General features: G+C 44.7%; 1 protein-coding gene across 7 annotated transcripts in view; it reads right to left on the bottom strand.

Annotated features, from left to right (window-relative positions):
* The window catches only part of ATXN7L1 (ataxin 7 like 1), a 230,892-nt gene that overhangs the window by 11,837 nt on the left and 200,107 nt on the right, over window positions 1–18,948 (bottom strand). For all 7 annotated transcript variants that reach the window (XM_068550396.1, XM_068550397.1, XM_068550398.1 and 4 more), the window contains 3 exons: window positions 18,864–18,946; window positions 17,745–18,001; window positions 3,634–3,829 (listed from right to left, as the gene is read on the bottom strand). In XM_068550396.1, the coding sequence (XP_068406497.1) occupies window positions 3,634–3,829; window positions 17,745–18,001; window positions 18,864–18,946 (536 nt within the window). The remainder of the gene's footprint in view (window positions 1–3,633; window positions 3,830–17,744; window positions 18,002–18,863; window positions 18,947–18,948) is intronic.

Here is an 18,948-nt window from a genome sequence, read left to right as displayed (position 1 = left end):
TGCTTCAGTTTGAGCTCCTAGATTTTCTGCAGAACCTCACAGGATGACTCAACAACAGTGACATTCAATCTTCTGTAGCATCGCGGGCTACCTTCTCTATACCTGGAATTGAGCCAGCATTTTAGGTTGAAAAACAAAACCAAACCAAACCCAAACCAACAGCAACCAGTAGCCGGGTAGTGTGTCAGCACCACGGGCTTGTCACAGCTGTCATCTTCTCAAGGAAGACAGTGGTTCCCTGCTTCCCATCACGGTAATGGAAACAGCTGGTTCTGAGGTTCTCCTGCCAGTGGGTCATACCGTTCCTACCTGTTGTCAACGGAGCCAGCTCCCTTCCAGCTGGGCTGAACTCCCTCCTCCCCCGGTGCTGACCTCATCTCCTCTCCCATCAGCGCTTCCAGGCTGCCCTGGGACACGTCACTGCCTCTGCGCTCACCCTCCCGCTGCTCCCTCGGCCTGCCTCTGTCTCCTTCCCTCTTCTCTCGGCCAAGTGCAATTCTCCCCTCCCTCAGGGCCCTAATTAAGACTCTCCTTTCCAGTGACCTTTATCTGACTCACCTTGCCCCTCTGAACTCCCACAGACACCTACACATACTTCATTACATTCCACCTGGGAATCGCTACGTGGCTGTTTTACATTATATTGAATGCTTCTGTGCCTGTCTTGATGATTATAAACGTATAAAGGTCAGGGGCCCCATTCTCTTCTTCTTCCTCCTCAATATGAGGAGAGTAGAGATTTAGGCTAAAGGATGGATTACAGAGATAAGGTCCTACAAAGTGTTCAGAGCGAACTATCACACTTAAAACACGGGGCTGAAATATGAGCAGTTAGATGTTTGATAAATGTCATTTAATGATGATGTTAGGACAACCAGCAGGCCAGCAGACAGAAATGTAAGAAGCGGCCTCTGAGAAGGTGACATTCGCCTGGTCAGAGCTCAGGCGAGTCTGCAAATATGACTCTATAACTCAACTGCAGCTTTCCCCCCTCCCCCAGGCCTCTCCCAGCAGCTCCCTGGCCTCCATCCCAGACACAGTGCTGGGTTGGCACTCATTCCACAAATCCTTCCTGGAACCAGCCTTTGGAACAGTTCTTAGGAGGAAACGCAAGACCTTCCCTTTGTTTTGTTTCTGCTTATGTTTGGGGTGGGGTTACCCTAAAATCTTGCCTCCCATCAAATCTGGTACTCCTGATGAAAAATTCTTTTCCGCACATTAAGTGCTTACTGGCCAAGTACTAAAACATACAAAGGGAGTTCTCCCCCGTGGAAGCCGGTCCCCAGCAGCATGTGGGAGCCGGTCCAGGTCCAGACATCTTTTCTTCTTTCGTCTCCTTGCTAAAGACACCTGAACAAGTGTTCATTACAAAAATTGATTTAATGTATCAGCTGGCCATGAGAGAAAGGACAAAGCAAAGAAACAAATCCATGGCCTTGCCATTTAAATCAGCAAAACATGAAGGGCACACAAATCTGCCAGACTCTGAGTTGAGCTAATCCACTGTAGCCTGGCAGCTTGTCATTTGGACAAAGATCTTGATGTGCTCCAGAGTCTGGCCTTCTGGTAGAGAGCCCTGTCTCACTTTCAGACTTGGAAGCTGGAGGCCTCTTACTGTCTGTGCTACCTATGTCTCTAATTCAACACAGATGCAAGGCTCAGTGCCCCAGGGGCTCCTGTCCTTGGTCGCCTATGATGCCCCAGGTAGGGCTGTAGATCCTCGCTGCATTGGCCACTGTGGCAGACCCTACTGGTTGCCAAGTTCATCAACTGCTATCCCACCCCCAGCTCTCCCTGCCTTTTCCTTGCTAACAGAACCACACTTTTGTTCTGATATCTGACATGGAGCAGTGAGCAGGGAAGGTAGGTCTCTTCCCAGAACCTTGGGATGAAATCATGGCAGGTTTCATTCTGTGTTACTACAATCCTATCCTCTGCCACTGATTGGTATAGGGGTGGGCACATGACCTACTTGATGGAAGGGAAGGTCTGCTGGGGGTGCTCATAGGAAGATTTTTCTTCCCTAAGAAATGACATAAGAGGGCTTCCCTGGTGGCGCAGTGGTTGAGAATCTGCCTGCCAATGCAGGGGACACGGGTTCGAGCCCTGGTCTGGGAAGATCCCATATGCCGCGGAGCGACTAGGCCCGTGAGCCACAATTGCTGAGCCTGCGCGTCTGGAGCCTGTGCTCGGCAACAAGAGAGGCCGCGATAGTGAGAGGCCCGCGCACCGCGATGAAGAGTGGCCCCCACTTGCCACAACTAGAGAAAGCCCTCGCACAGAAACGAAGACCCAACACAGCCATAAATAAATAAATAAATAAATAAAAAATTTAAAAAAAAAAGAAATGACATAAGATAGCATCTTAGAAGAAGAGTCCCCTTCTGTTTGTCCCTTTCCCCCCTTTGTAGAGTGCTACTGGGTGAGGATGTGATATTGGAGCTCGAGCTGACACACCCAGACTGTGCGTGAAAGGCAAAGAGGGCTGCAGAGATTCTCCCTCAGCAGCAGGACATTGAGGAGATGCTGAACCAAGCCTGGACCACTCACCTCTAGACTCCTTGTTATATGAGACAAGTAAATGACTGAAGTGCACACACTGTATGAGTTGTTTTCTATTACTGGCCGTCAGAAGCATTCCTGACTGTCCCTATTTTTGTACTAGCCAAGAGGCAAAGTCTCAGGCTGTTGGTGACGTACAGGTCACCATCCTCCCCAGAAACAGGAAGTGAATTTGGCCTTCATTCATGACGCTGATAGAAGGGAGGAGGGACTCACTCTATCGTGATGCACAGTTGATTTCACCTACACAGTTCATGCCATCTTGGGACAGTCAAAGCTCATCTTGCAGGGCTCAAGCTGGGAACAGAGCAAACCGGCTATGGGGTCCGACGTTCCCAGCCTCCCTGAATTCGCCTCTGTGATGGAAGCTCCAGGCAGTCCCTTCTTAAGTGCTCGCAGGGCAAACACAAACAAGCCTCCAGATCATGCCTCCTTATACCACCCACCTCGATTTCAATGACCTTCTGAATTGTTAAAGTGGATTCTTTCAAGGAACTGGGAAGAAACTGACCTTTTCGTTAATCAACAATCACGCTGACATGAAATGCTTCCTTCTTTCCTGCACACACACACACACACACAGACACACACACACACACACACACTCAGTTCTGGTGCCATATCATCACACCTACTAATAACAATAAAACTCAGAACCAACAGGGGAGCAAACCAGCCAGGACTGGCACCTGGCACGCTGCTCAGAGACAGTTTCCAAGGCAGGTGAGCTAGACTAACTTGAAATCAGAGGCTCCCCGTGGATGGGCAAGGCAGGAAGGCCAGCTCCCCGTGCTCTTCTATAAACACCGCTTCTCAAGCATTATCGCTTCAAGGTGGACCACGAATACTCAGGTGTTTAAAGGATTAAAATCAGCTGGGAGCCCTTACCTTTCCTTCTGTGATTTTCAAGGGGATTTCTAAGGTAATCATTCAACCTCAGGGGAAGCCCTTTCGTAAAACACTGTCCTGGAGGCCTCTCCTTAGGAAGGATGCCGTTGTAGGACACAGTCACCTAAATACCGCAAAGCACAGGGGGAAACAATGCCTGGATGGAAACAGAAGGAGGCCTACCGCAAGAGGTCTGGGGTGGTGGGTGGAGAAATGACAGTCTAATAACTTCTCGGATTCGTCGGCTCCGTCCATCTCCCCTTCATCACTTGACAGTCGGCTGGCGAGGTCACCTCCAACTGGGGGTAGAGGGGGTTCCGGAGTGTAGCCACTGTGATTTGAAGATGTGCTGCTGCTTATGCTATTTGCAGATGATGGTCTAAGGGCAAGAGAGAGCAAACAGAATAAACTTTTCTGAGGAACAAGATCCACCCAGTTTCACGGAGCTCGGAAGGCAGACCAATTAGCCTTCCAGATACATTAAGGAAGGCAGATCAGTGGCAAATCTGCACAAGGGGAAAATTCAGGCTGAGAGGGTTAGCAGCGACCAGCTCTCTACAGGTTGGAGCTGAGGCTCTGCCCTGCTTGAATTTGGGCATCAGGGACAACTCCAACAGTGTAAGCGGAATAGAAAATACAAAAATAGAAACCAATGTGACAGAGAGTTAATTTAACTTAAAACTAATCTTCTAGAATTCAGTTACAACTATTCATTCATTTGCATGTAAGTAATTTGTACTTGCCCTGCAGTTGCTTCTCTTTGAAAGTGGACCTGATGGGAAGATCAACCAGATAAATAAGTTCACATCAATCAACAAAATATCAGTGATGACAAAAGACAGCCCTACACACACAGCTACTAAACTATGGCTTTATGAAATTGTTACCATACCGGCATGAAAAAATGTTTTGTCTCAGCCATGGGGCCACAAGTTCCTTTCCCCATAGCCAAGCCTGTTTCTTAATATATCAAACCACATGTAGTTTAATTGTGTCTTCTGAGGATGATTGTTTCCATTTAATTTTTGACAAGCCTCTAGACCCACAGGCTGGCATGGCTGACTCAACAGTAGGTGTTGAAGAAATATGTTTCTCAATGAAGGAATGAATGAATTCTATGTGTATAAACAATCCAACAGATCTCATCTCAATTATGGCTAAGCTTACAGAAAAGCAGCGTCAGTCACAGTAAGAGGCGGCACTAATGCTTCCTGAGAAGTAAAGAGCGAGACGAAACATACACATCAGGGGAAGAGTTAGAAGAATGGTCAAAGCCAGCTGTTAGCTGTTTTCAGTGCTCTCCACTTTCATGAGGTGACTGACCAGGGAGAAAGACTGGGTGAAAAAGAAGATGTGGAGAAAAAAAAAAATCAGGATCTTAAAAAAATAATAATAAATAAATAAATAAAAAGGTTTTCTGTGTTCTGCTTTGAAAGCTGCCCCTTCAAGTAACACGAAGCAGCTTTTACTCATGCATCTCCCTTCTCCCTCATTTTCACCCTGGATTCTTTGTTGTTTTGAAATCTTTCTAGGTGTCAAATACCTGAGTTCAAACCAGATCCCCAAAGCACAGTCATGTAAAAACAAAGCCACAAAGGTAGAAACAACCCAAATGTCCATCAACAGATGAATGGATAAACAAGACAGCTCTACAAACATAGATACTAAACTCTGGCTTTATGAAATTGTTACCATACCATATATCCATACAATGGAATATTAAGTCTTAAAAAGAAAGGAAATTCTGGACTTCCCTGGTGGTGCAGTTGTTAAGAATCTGCCTGCCAATGCAGGGGACAAGGGTTCAATCTCTGGTCTAGGAAGATCCCACATGTCACAGAGCAACTAAGCCCACGTGCCACAACTACTGAGCCTGCGCTCTAGAGCCCGTGAGCCACAACTACTGAGCCCGCGAGCCACAACTACTGAAGCCCACGCGCCTAGAGCCCGTGCTCCACAACAAGAGAAGCCTCGACAATGAGAAGCCTGCGCACCGCAATGAACAGTAGCCCCCGCTCGCTGCAACTAGAGAAAGCCCGCGCACAGCAACAAAGACCCAACACAGCCAAAAATAAGTAAATAAATAAATGTTCCTTTAAAAAAAACGAAGAAAAGAAAGGAAATTCTGACGCCTGCTACAACATGGATGAACCTTGGGGGCATGATGCTAAGTGAACTAAGCCCGTCACAAAGCACAATTACTTGTACGAGGTACCTAGAGTAGTCAAATTCACAGGGACAAAAAGTAGAACAGTGGTCACCAGGTGCTGGGAACAGGGAGTTAGTATTTAATGGTACAGAGTTCCAATACCGGATGATGAAAAAGTTCTGGAGATGGCTGGTGGTGATGGTTGCACCACAACGTGAATGTAGTTAATGCCACTAAACTGTACACTTAGAAAGTAAAATAGTAAATTTCATGTATGCATACGATGCTACAAATAAAAAAAACCCATAAAACCCCACAAACAAGGCCACAGGTAGTTTTCCAGTATAATTACAACAACTCTGTTGGTATGATAATTTATTATTGACTATCATCTTCCCACCCTTATGAAAACAAAGATGCCATTCATTCTACACGTTACAAGTCTATTGTCCAGAGAACACATCTCCCAGGTGCATTCCCTACTCTCCTGTGTCAGAAGGGACAACAGCACTGTTGCCTGTTTACAGCTGAAGACCCAAACGGTAAAACAATTTTGATAACATCAAAACATATGAAGAAAGAAAACAGCATTAGTAATCCTGCCACTCAAGATCAAGTGTTACTTCCATTTTGATTTATATCCTTCCAGATCTCTTTACTGTGAGAACAGGCACATGCATTTTTTTTTTTTAAACATCGTTAATGGAGTATAATTGCTTTACAATGGTGTGTTAGTTTCTGCTGTATAACAAAGTGAGTAAGCTATACATATACATATATCCCCATATCTCCTCCCTCTTGCGTCTCCCTCCCACCCTCCCTACCCCACCCCTCTAGGTGGACACAAAGCACCGAGCTGATCTCCCTGTGCTATGTGGCTGCTTCCCACTAGCTACCTATTTTACATTTAGTAGTGTAAGAACTGGATCACATTGTACATACTATTATGCTTTTTTTTTTTAACTTAGTGATGTTGTAGAAATCTTTCCATGTATAGAAATCTATCATCATTTTAATATTCCCCAGTATAGTATTCCATAGTATGGACATATCATAATTTATTTAACTACTCTATTGATGGACATTTAAGTTGTTCCCATACTTTCTGGTAGACTCTTTTTGAAGCTTTCCCCACCATATTAGGACCTCCCTATCCTGCGGGAGGTAAAAGCCGGATTTTGTTGTGTGATACTAGTATCATAGTTATAAAGGAAAAGATCTTTACTTTCTAAAGATGCGTTTGGAAATTTAGAGTGAAATGCCAAGATACCTGCAATTTACTTCAAAACATATCAAAAAATATAGATGGGGCTTCCCTGGTGGCACAGTGGTTAAGAATCCACCTGCCAATGCAGGGGACATGGGTTCGAGCCCTGGTCCAGGAAGATCCCACATGCCGCGGAGCAACTAAGCCTGTGCGCCACAACTACTGAGCCTGTGCCCTAGAGCCCGCGTGCCACAACTCCTGAAGCCCGTGTGCCTAGAGCCCGTGCTCTGCAACAAGAGAAGCCACCACAATGAGAAGCCCGCGCACCGCAACAAAGAGTAGCCCCTGCTTGCTGCAACTAGAGAGAGCACGCGCGCAGCAACGAAAACCCAACGCAGCCAAAAAGAAATAAAATAAATAAATTTATAAAAAACAAAAACAAAAAAAAATGTAGATGAAGTCAACACAGTGGCAAAATATTAAAACTGTTAAAACTAGGTATGCAGGTATTCATTATACTATTCTATTTTTCTGTACATGGGGAAATTTTCATAAGAAAAAGTAAAAAAGAAAGAGAGAAAAATAAAAGAAAGTGAGCTAGTAGTGCAGGTATGTGCAAGAAAGTGGCTGAAGAATTTACTGTTAAATGGGGCAGATGGATTGAACACATTTATCTCCTCTGTCCCAAAATATTAAAATCATAGTAAAGGGATAAAAAAGGCATTAGCTCTGAAAAACAAAGAGATCAACAGAACTGTGGTGATCATGATGGTGATGACTTCCTAGTCTCCATTTAGCCCCTTAAGTAATAATGGGAATCTCATTCATCTCGTTAATGATTGGTTTGGGAAAGTGCATAATAAAAGAAAATGTATTTTTTTGTGGTGGGGGGGTGGCTTTTGCAAAGATTTTTCTCACTTTTAAAAAGAGACACAAGGAGGGAATTCCCTGGCAGTCCAGTCGTTAACGCTCCGCGCTTTCACTGCAGGGGCCTGGGGTCGATCCCTGGTCAGGGAACTAAGATCCCGCAAGCCACACACTGTGGCCAAAAATTTTTTAAAAATTAAAAAATAATGGGCAAAGGACCTTACTGTATAGCATAAGGAATATCAATATCCTGTGATAAACCATAATGAAAACGAATATGAAAAAAATGTATATATATGTATAACTGAGTCACTTTGCTGTCATTAACACAACATTGTAATTCAACTATACTTCAATAAAAAATAAATTTAAAAAATGAGGAAAGGACTTGAATAGACATTTCTCAGAAAAGATATATAAATGGTGCCAGCAATCACATGAAAAGATGTTCAACATCATCAGTCATTAGGGAAATGCAAATCAAAATCACAATGAATTACCACTTCACACCCACTAGGACAGCTATTAAAAAAAAAAAGAGAGACAAAAGGAAAAGGTGGTCTCCACCTTCACCTGGATGTTTTTTCTCTGGAAGTGCTGTAGCCATCTTGCTAATGACGTTGAAGATGAAGCCAAAAGATCGAAGAGGGTGGAATAAAAGAAAGCCACAGAAGGAGAGCCAGAAAGAAATCACAAAGATCAGATCAGAGGTAAATGAAAAAGAAATGAAGGAAACTATAGCAAAGATCAATAAAACTCAAAGCTGGTTCTTTGAGAAGATAAACAAAATTGATAAACCATTAGCCAGACTCATCAAGAAAAAAAAGGAGAAGACTCAAATCAATAGAATTAGAAATCAAAAAGGAGAAGTAACAACTGACACTGCAGAAATACAAAGGATCATGAGAGATTACTACAAGGAACCATATGCCAATAAAATGGACAACCTGGAAGAAATGGACAGATTCTTAGAAATGCACAACCTTCCAAGACTGAACCAGGAAGAAATAGGAAATATGAACAGACCAATCACAAGCACTGAAATTGAAACTGTGATTAAAAATCTTCCAACAAACAAAAGCCCAAGGCCAGATGGCTTCACAGGCGAATTCTATCAAACATTTAGAGAAGAGCTAACACCTATCTTTCTCAAACTCTTCCAAAATATAGCAGAGGGAGGAACACTCCCAAACTCATTCTACGAGGCCACCATCACCCTGATACCAAAACCAGACAAAGATGTCACAAAGAAAGAAAACTACAGGCCAATATCACTGATGAACATAGATGCAAAAATCCTCAACAAAATACTGGCAAACAGAATCCAACAGCACATTAAAAGGATCATACACCATGATCAGGTGGGGTTTATCCCAGGAATGCAAGGATTCTTCAATATACACAAATCAATCAATGTGATACACCATATTAACAAACTGAAGGAGAAAAACCATATGATCATCTCAATAGATGCAGAAAAAGCTTTCGACAAAATTCAACACCCATTTATGATAAAAACCCTCCAGAAAGTAGGCATAGAGGGAACTTACCTCAACATGATAAAGGCCATATATGACAAACTCACTGCCAACATCATCCTCAATGGTGAAAAACTGAAACCATTTCCACTAAGATCAGGAACAAGACAAGGTTGCCCACTCTCACCACTATTATTCAACATAGTTTTGGAAGTTTTAGCCACAGCAATCAGAGAAGAAAAAGAAATAAAAGGAATCCAAATTAGAAAAGAAGAAGTAAAGCTGTCACTGTTTGCAGATGACATGATACTATACACAGAGAATCCTAAAGATGCTACCAGAAAACTACTAGAGCTAATCAATGAATTTGGTAAAGTAGCAGGATACAAAATTAATGCACAGAAATCTCTGCATTCCTATACACTAATGATGAAAAATCTGAAAGTGAAATTAAGAAAACACTCCCATTTACCATTGCAACAAAAAGAATAAGATATCTAGGAATAAACCTACCTAAGGAGACAAAAGACCTGTACGCAGAAAATTATAAGACACTGATGAAAGAAATTAAAGATGATACAAATAGATGGAGAGATAGACCATGTTCTTGGATTGGAAGTATCAACATTGTGAAAATGACTATACTACCCAAAGCAATTTACAGATTCAATGCAATTCCTATCAAGCTACCACTGGCATTTTTCACAGAACTAGAACAAAAAATCTCACAATTTGTATGGAAACACAAAAGACCCCGAATAGCCAAAGCAATCTTGAGAAAGAAAAACAGAGCTGGAGGAATCAGGCTCCCTGACTTCAGACTATACTACAAAGTTACAGTAATCAAGACAGTATGGTACTGGCACAAAACCAGAAATACAGATCAACGGAACAGGATAGAAAGCCCAGAGATAAACCCATGCACATATCGTCACCTTATTTTTGATAAAGGAGGCAAGAATATACACTGGAGAAAAGACAGTCTCTTCAATAAGTGGTGCTGGGAAAACTGGACAGCTACATGTAAAAGAATGAAATTAGAACACTCCCTAACACCATACACAAAAATAAACTCAAAATGGACTAAAGACCTAAATGTAAGGCCAGACACTATTAAACTCTTAGAGGAAAACATAGGCCAAACACTCCATGACATAAATCACAGCGAGATCTTTTCTGATCCACCTCCTAGAGAAATGGAAAGAAAAACAAAAATAAACAAATGGGGCCTAATGAAACTTAAAAGCTTTTGCACAGCAAAGGAAACCATAAACAAGATGAAAAAACAACCCTCAGAATGGGAGAAAACACTTGCAAATGAAGCAACTGACAAAGGATTAATCTCCAAAATTTACAAGCAGCTCATGCAGCTCAATATCAAAAAAACAAACAACCCAATCCAAAAGTGGGCAGAAGACTTAAATAGACATTTCTCCAAAGAAGACATACAGATTGCCAACAAACACATGAAAGAATGCTCAACATCATTAATCATTAGAGAAATGCAAATCAAAACTACAATGAGATATCATCTCACACCAGTCAGAATGGCCATCATCAAAAAATCTACAAACAATAAATGCTGGAGAGGGTGTGGAGAAAAGGGAACCCTCTTGCACTGTTGGTGGGAATGTAAATTGATACAGCCACTATGGAGAACAGTATGGAGGTTCCTTTAAAAACTAAAAATAGAACTACCGTACGACCCAGCAATCCCACTACTGGGCATATACCCTGAGAAAACCATAACTCAAAAAGAGTCATGTACCACAATGTTCATTGCAGCTCTATTTACAATAGCCAGGACATGGAAGCAACCTAAGTGTCCATCGACAGATGAATGGATAAAGAAGATGTGGCACATATATACAATGGATTATTACTCAGCCATAAAAAGAAACGAAATTGAGTTATTTGTTGTGAGGTGGATGGACCTAGACTCTGTCATACAGAGTTAAGTAAGTCAGAAAGAGAAAAACAAATACCGTATGCTAACACATATATATGGAATCTAAGGGGAAAAAAAAAACGGTCATGAAGAACATAGGGCAAGACGGGAATAAAGACGCAGACCTACTAGAGAATGGACTTGAGGATATGGGGAGGGGGAAGGGTAAGCTGGGACAAAGTGAGAGAGTGGCAGGACATATATACACTACCAAATGTAAAACCGATAGCTAGTGGGAAGCAGCCGCATAGCACAGGGAGATCAGCTCGGTGCTTTGTGACCCCCTAGAGGGGTGGGATAGGGAAGGTGGGAGAGAGGGAGATGCAAGAGGGAAGAGATATGGGGATATATGTATATGTATAACGGATTCACTTTGTTATAAAGCAGAAACTGACACACCATTGTAAAGCAATTATACTCCAATAAAGAAAAAAAAAAAAGACTAGGTTACAAAAAAAAAAGAAAAAGAAGGAGAGCCAACCCCTGATCTTTGGGGACTGGTGCCCTTTCACCTCTGGACTTCTTGTCACCAGTGGTAAGAAATTTCCTAATTATTGAAGTGGTTAGTAAGCAAGATTTTCTGCTACTTGCATCTGAAGTGTCCCAACAAGTGTGAACAAGAGATTTTAACCTATTTTTAGAAGACAGACTGTGGCTGGAGAGTGTTAACTGATGGGAAGGGAGCTGACCTACCACAGAACCTTGAGAGGCAGGGCACCTGGAGCAGCTAGAGCTGCAAAAGTCATGGGTGAGGTGAGGACTAAACATAGCGAGAGAGCTGAAAGGCTCAATATTCTGTCGTTGGACCCGCAGGTCACCACTACTACCTCACACGGTCACATGACTTACCATTGCCCCTGCCAGCCCCCTCGCCCTCCAATCAACCCTCAAAAAGAGAAACTGAACCAGAGAGACTCTAGACGTGGGGCCCCCAGGCTCAGCAGAGACCAGGAGGGGGCACAGGGCTAAAAACAGGAGGACTGTGGGCTTCCCCTGGTCAGATCCTTGCTTGGCACTGCCAGAATGCCTATTGCCAGGTACATCAGCAGGCAGGATTCTTCCCTCAGGAAACTGAATGGCCCCGGAGAAAAGGCTTCCACAGCTTGCCTTTGGGAATATTCCAACAAAAGGCTGACTGGTGACATGATGACTTTTTGGTTGATAGTCCCACATAGACCTTCAATGAGCCTGTTAGAGCCTCTCTTTTAAATGTGAATGGTTAGAGATAACCAAACATTCCCGGAACATCTCCAACATAAGCTGACCAACCAAACATCAAACACATGAACATATATATGAAACAAACTTGGGGGAAATGAAGATAAAGGAAGAAAAGAGGAGGGACTTCCCTGGAGACCCAGTGGTTAAGACCCTGCCCTTCCACTGCAGGGTGTGTGGGTTTGATCCCTGCTTGGGGAACTAAGATCCCGCATGCCGTGCAATCAGATAAAAAGAACCAGATCCTAAAATTTAACAAGTAAATCATAAACTATTTAATATACAGTTTTGAAGAGTAAAGTAAAAAAATCTTTTAGAAAGTGGAACAAGAGATTTAGAGACAACAGGAGAAAAGAGGTAAGAGGATGAAAAGGTCAGAGCAAACGATCCAACATCCAACTAACAGGAGGTTAAGAAAGAGAATAAAGACAATAGCGGGGAGAAAACTATTTAGCATGTAACATGGGAAAATATCCCAGAAACAGGTGTTTCCAGGTTGAAAGGATCTACTGAGTACCTAGTACAATGAATGAAAAAAGACCTACATCAAGGGGGATCCCTGGGAAATTTCAGAGCCCCATGCTTCAGCAATTAAAAATGGAATCGGAATGTTATTAAACTTCTCAATAAAAACCTTCGATGCCAGAAGCGAATGGAAAAATTGTCTTCAGTATTCTGTAGGGAAATAATTCTCAATCCAGTTATATACTCAGAGAGATGATCAATTAAGTGTGAGGGTAGAATAAAAACATTTTCAGGTGTATAAGGATTCTAAAAATTGACCTCCCATGTCCGTTTTCACAGGAAGCTAATGGAAAAGATACTCCATCAAATAAAGGAGCAAACCAAGAGAGAAGGTGGCAAAGGGGTCCAGGAAACAGGTGCTCTAACACAGAGAGGGTCAACAGAGTTCCAGGATGGTAGGAACTACTGTTTTTCACTCTAACCCTTTTAGTACTATTTAGTTTTTGAACTATGTGTCTATACTATGTTGATTTAAAAAAAAAGAAGTTTCATTAAGAAAAAAAATTTTAGAACAGTTGAAACACTCAATAGTAAGTTCCAGTTGCCAGACAAAAGAGAGGAGATGAGGGGAGGAGAATCGTGGAGAGTAAAGCTGAGCATGAACACTGCGAGCTGCAGAGCAGAATCAGCTCTGAGAGCCAAGACAGAAACATGAAGGAAGGACGCTGGGCACATGTGTGCATGTGCACAACGGGAAGAAGGAGCTGTGGATCTCCTCGTTTTTAGACGTGTGTCACTCAGGATGTGGGCACCCTCCTGGCGATGACGGAATGGGGGATGCTTTCAAGACCTCCTCCCAGCTCTGATCACTGCCTTCCAGGGTGGAACCTGGAGGGATGGAGTGCGCTGGGACCAGCTTGTGTCTCAAACAAGCCAAGGCTTGGAGAGGATGATGGGGAATTGGGCAACTGGCCACTGCCAGAAAGTGTGGAAAAAGTCTCGCAAGTGTGAAGCTGCCGTCCAACCTTTCTTCCTCAGCACTACATTACCCCTCACCCCTCCACTTACCAGTCTGGTCTAAAGACAGTGCATGGCCCCTGTCCAGTTGCACCCAGAGAAACTTAACGTCCCCTAACCCCCACCACTTTGAGGAAGCACGAGCAAAACAACTGACCTTAACGGAGTCCTTACTGTATGTAGGCATGTCACATACCTTTTCTCACTGGAGCTACCCACTGCCTTAGGTGCGTCTAACTATGACCTACATTTCTCAGATAAGGACATTGGTTGCCAAGCTAATAAAAAGTGGAAATGAGACTTGGCTCTGCCTACTTGACTTCAAAGGCCCCCCTGTTGAGAACAGAGTAGGAAAAGCCCAGGGACAAACGTTAAGTCAAGGAGAGAAATGGCTTCCACTTTGGCGATTTACACTATGTAATGAAGTAGCTTTCACTCCAGGCTCACCTCTGCCCTTTTTCAGGTATCTAGGACCTTCTGCCTCTTTCCCTGCTGCCCTTGTCAGTCTTAGATTCATTGGCATTTGCCATTTTATACTTTAAGGGGAGATGTGTGAGCGTCTATGAGACAGAGGGGAATGTGCCCAGATCTTGGCAGCGCTGACCTCCACAGCTGACCCTTCCTCCCTCTGCTGTCCCCCTTCCCCGAACCCCCGCGCCTTGCCAACAGAGTCCTGATGGCTTTGGTTGGCCTGGTCATTCATAGCCCTTGGGCTCCGTGGGGCAAATAATGTTTCCTTAGAGCTGGGGGCAAAGAAACAGAGCATACTGGTATGTTATCCAAGGGCCCCCAGGTTGAAGGACAGAGGCCAGGAGGACAGGTGAGTGGAAATCAGGTAGCACTGAGGCCTTCACTGGCTCCCATTGCTTTCCCATTGACTACCACTGCCCCCTACTACCAGCTACCATGAACTGAGTGCTTGTGATGAGCTTGGTACTTTATCTCACTTAATTCTCCTTAGCTCCATTGGACAGTTGAGCAATTTGAGGCCGGAGAGGCTGAGAGACATGGCCACGTTCATCTAGTTAGCAGACAAGGAGTTGAGCCCTGCACTTCCAATCCTGTTCCAACCCTTGCTAGCTAACTTTCTCACTTTTCCAATCCTAGACCCAAGTCCCTCTTTTAGGAACCCCTGACAAGGATGGGTTGCAACTCAAAAATATGAGAACTGGAATATTTTCAAGGTTACCAAAATGATATTTAAGATATAAATTCACACGCCGTTAGCATTTCCTACAAGAGAAATTCACGATTGGGAAGGGATAACCATAATTCCATTCATGTGTGATAATTTTTTGTTTGGCCAATTATAGATAATGAGTGTGATTGAAACATCTATTATATTTACGTCATTAATATGAGGAAAATAACTGCTTTAAGTCTTATGTGGGTATGTTTACTTCTGATCATGCTTTTTCGATCTCTGATGGCATGGGGTCTCATCTGAACCTAAAACAACTGAAAAAGGACGTGATTTCCCACTACCCGTGGAACAGAGTTCACCCCTGAGCTTTCTGGTGCCTTGAAAAGCGTCCTCAAAAATTATTCTCTTACCAACATTTGCAATGTGCTCCTTGGCCTCCCCTTTTCTTTCAGAGACGTTCTTTTCTGCTGATTAACCTCACCCTCTCTCTTTCTTCTATTTCCCTAAAAGAACATAAACACCTGGCATTTCTCTATTGACAAACATTCCCCTGAAAATTAAACCAAAAAAGGAAGAGAGAGAAGCAGCTCTGAAGGCTCCACTGTTGCCTGTTTCATTTTTTAACGGCTGCCCCCAGGCTCTCTGTTAAGCCAGGTACCACTGCTTGGGTGCGAAGTGCCTGCATCAGTCAAGATCGATGGAGAAATGTATAATAAAAGAGTTTTCAAACTGGGGTTCCCTGGAGTCCTTGGGGAAGCTGAGGTGACCCCTTGGATGGGCTGGGGGACAGTGGGTTCTGGGTACACGTGCGATGAGAGCAGGGCTGAGCGGGCTTCAGGTGGAGGCAGGTCTGCTTTTATATCGGGTACCATGTAAGTAAGGTTCTGTGGGAACAAAAAAGTTCCATCGCCACCAAGAAGTTTGAAAGCTACTGTATATAGAATTGAAGCCCCTTCTAGAAGTTTGGAGCAGAACTGTGTCCCCAAGGGTAATATCCTTCACCAACATCTGGCATTACAGTGAGAAATTATAAAACGATCTTGGTAAGTGAGGGGTGGCAAGGGCAGTGGCAAGTAAATGGATGACCACAACGACCCGACAATGGTTATGATGATGGAGATGTGTGGGTGGCGACTCCATCTGACTCCGTCTGACTCCACCCCCCCAGCTGCCTGAGGCTGAGCTTGGTGATTCCAAGAGATGGGCTCCAGCTGCCAAACTGGTCAGGCTTGCACCAAAGTGTAAGGCATGAGAGATCCTGGTAGGTCAGTAACAACTGTCATCAAATACTTGCTTTTGCTTTAAAAATAAATTCCTTCCCCTTCTTTTGTAACTATATTCTCTTAATGCCTACTTGCTGACTGGACAATTACTCTTTGAGACTCACAGTGTATGCATTAAAAATCATCAGAGGGCACTTGTGTGGTGGCGCAGTTGTTAAGAATCCGCCTGCCAATGCAGGGGACACGGGTTCGAGCCCTGGTCCAGGAAGATCTTACATGCCGCGGAGCAATTAAGCCCGTGCGCCACACCTACTGAGCCTGTGCTCTAGAGCCCGCGAGACACAACTACTGAAGCCCGTGCGCCTAGAGTCCGTGCTCCGCAACAAGAGAAGCCACCGCAATGAGACGCCCGCACACCGCAACAAAGAGTAGCCCCCGCTCGTTGCAACTAGAGAAAGCCCGTGTGCAGAAACGAAGGCCCAACGCAGCCAAAAAAAAAAAAAAAATCATCAGAGGATACTAATATCTGCACTTATATGGTGTTATTAATGTTTGCTTTTTATGATGCTATGGATATTTGAGTCTCATCTCCTAAACTCCAAATTCTTGAAAAGCAGGATCTAGTTTCATTCATCTCCGTGCCCCTGCCTGAGAGTACCTAACACAGCACCTTGCTTATGGAGCAAGCACTCAATAAATATTTTTGAATGAGGGTTCCCTGTCCTATCACCTGGAAATCGGTCTGTGGCTCATTATGGCACTCCACTGCCTGTCAAAACACACATACATGGATTTTCAACCCAAGTGGAATTTTTTTTCTCCCTCCCTCTTTTTTTTGGCCACGCTGCGTGGCATGCGGGATCTTAGCTCCCCGAGCAGGGATCGAACCCGTGCCCCCTGCAGTGGAAGCTTGGAATCCTAACCACTGGACTGCCAGGGAATTCCCCCAGGTGGGTTTTGTTTTCTATTCTTTCCTTTCGGTCCAGGACGACCAAATAAAACCCCAAAGAGGTTGGCTCAGCTTTCTTGGTATGGAGGGAAATGTAAAGACAGACAGCCCTGTCACGGCAATTTTTCCTTTACCCTGACCATCGGAGAGTTGTGGAAAGAATTCACAAAATATCATGGCAAGTGGGCTCCTAAGCTGTGCTGACTACCCGTCCCCCGAGGCTTCCCCCACTCTCTGCTCCAGGAATCTTCAACTAATCTAAAAACTCAGGTGACCAGAAAGTTGCCTGGTGCTTGAGTGTCATCCTTTCAGCTATTTATTTCTAGCTGACTCTTGCTCTGTGAAAACACATCCTGCCGGATAGAGGTCTGCTATGGAGGATGACGACCATGGCAGTCATGACCACAGTGAGGACGACAATGGTGACAGCAGTAGAATCCACTGAACGCTACGTGGCGGGCACTGGGCTGAGCCCCTCACACCCATCCTCTCCTTTCAACTTCACCACCACCTCACCAGGTAGGACGATAACGACTCCCATTTCACACGTGATCCGACCACACACGACCCAGCCGGGCAGGGTCACTTGACCACGGACTCAAGGCTTCTATCGCCCAGGTGGGACTTACCTAGGAAGCACAGAGTTAGGTGGCCTGGACTTCGCAGGGGACGCGACTTTAGGTTCTGGGCCCAAGCTCCCTGAAGATCCCGGCAGCGAGTCCTGCGCTGGCCCGGCTGGGTTTGGAAGTACTTCCCTTGCCGAAGTCAGGAGATGCTCTTTATCTTTAACTTCTTTTTCCCGGGACTTGGCTTTGTGTTCCGCCAGAAGGAGGTCAAATTGCTTTTTCCGGCCTGGGACTGCCCTCCGATGGCTTAGCGAATGAGTCTAAGGAGAAGAGAGACGGAAAGCACAGCCTCTTTGATCAGCACATAAACCTGCTTCCCCGGGCCCTCCACTTCAGAAACAGCAATTCATGGGAATTTAGAGGTGCTTGAAAAGTCAACTTCAAGGCAACAGCTCCTGTTCTGTGGCTGGGAAGAGGCAGAGACCACACAAAACGCAACCGTGCCCTACGCTCCTGGCGTTAAGAAGCCAAAGCTTCCTCCAAAAAATGGCATAAGATGACGAGCTTCAGCGCAGAACCCATGAGAACCTCTCTGATGAAAGGCAACGGTGAGGGCGTGCTGGAGTTAATCCAGGTGCAGGTGGGAGGCTTGCTTTGGCCCAGACACACAGAGCCACCAAGCAGAGAGGGCCACAGCCTCCATCCCAAGAGGCACTGGCAGTTCAGTATGAAATACGGGGCTGGGGGCCACCCACTGGCGGCCGCCTCGGGTCAGCTGTCCCCCGGCCACCCCGCTGTGGCTGGATCAGGGGCACGGCGGCTCGTCCTCCCCTCCGGGGCTGCCTTTCAGGGCGCTGCCACCGCCGCCGCGCTGCTCCTGCATACATTAAAACGTAGCAGGGTTTAGAACCGCCTGTGAGTGCCTATAAATACAATTTACTGTCTGGCCTCACAAGTAACAGGGGAAGCCTATTTTTTTTTTTTTTTTCCCTTCTTAAAAAGCCAGCCAGCTTGAGGCAGGCGCTCTGCTACCATGGAAGAGAAGAAAGCATTTCCCTTACAAAGAACAGCTGGGGGTCATGTCGAGGCTCCACACCCTGCCGTGTGCAGAGAGTGGCATGCAAACATTTCGACAAAGGCCCCAGCGAGAGCAGGAAGTATTTTTTATGGAAAGAGAAATACCTTGCAGGTGAGGGATCTTGTGCAAGGTTTCTTTGTCTCGGGATCCAATACTCCACAGTGTTTATTTGGGTCAAATTCTCTCTCT

Source organism: Eschrichtius robustus, chromosome 8, assembly GCF_028021215.1.
Source record: "Eschrichtius robustus isolate mEscRob2 chromosome 8, mEscRob2.pri, whole genome shotgun sequence".
Taxonomy (NCBI): Eukaryota; Metazoa; Chordata; class Mammalia; order Artiodactyla; family Eschrichtiidae; genus Eschrichtius; species Eschrichtius robustus.
This window is presented reverse-complemented; position numbering and strand designations above follow the sequence as displayed.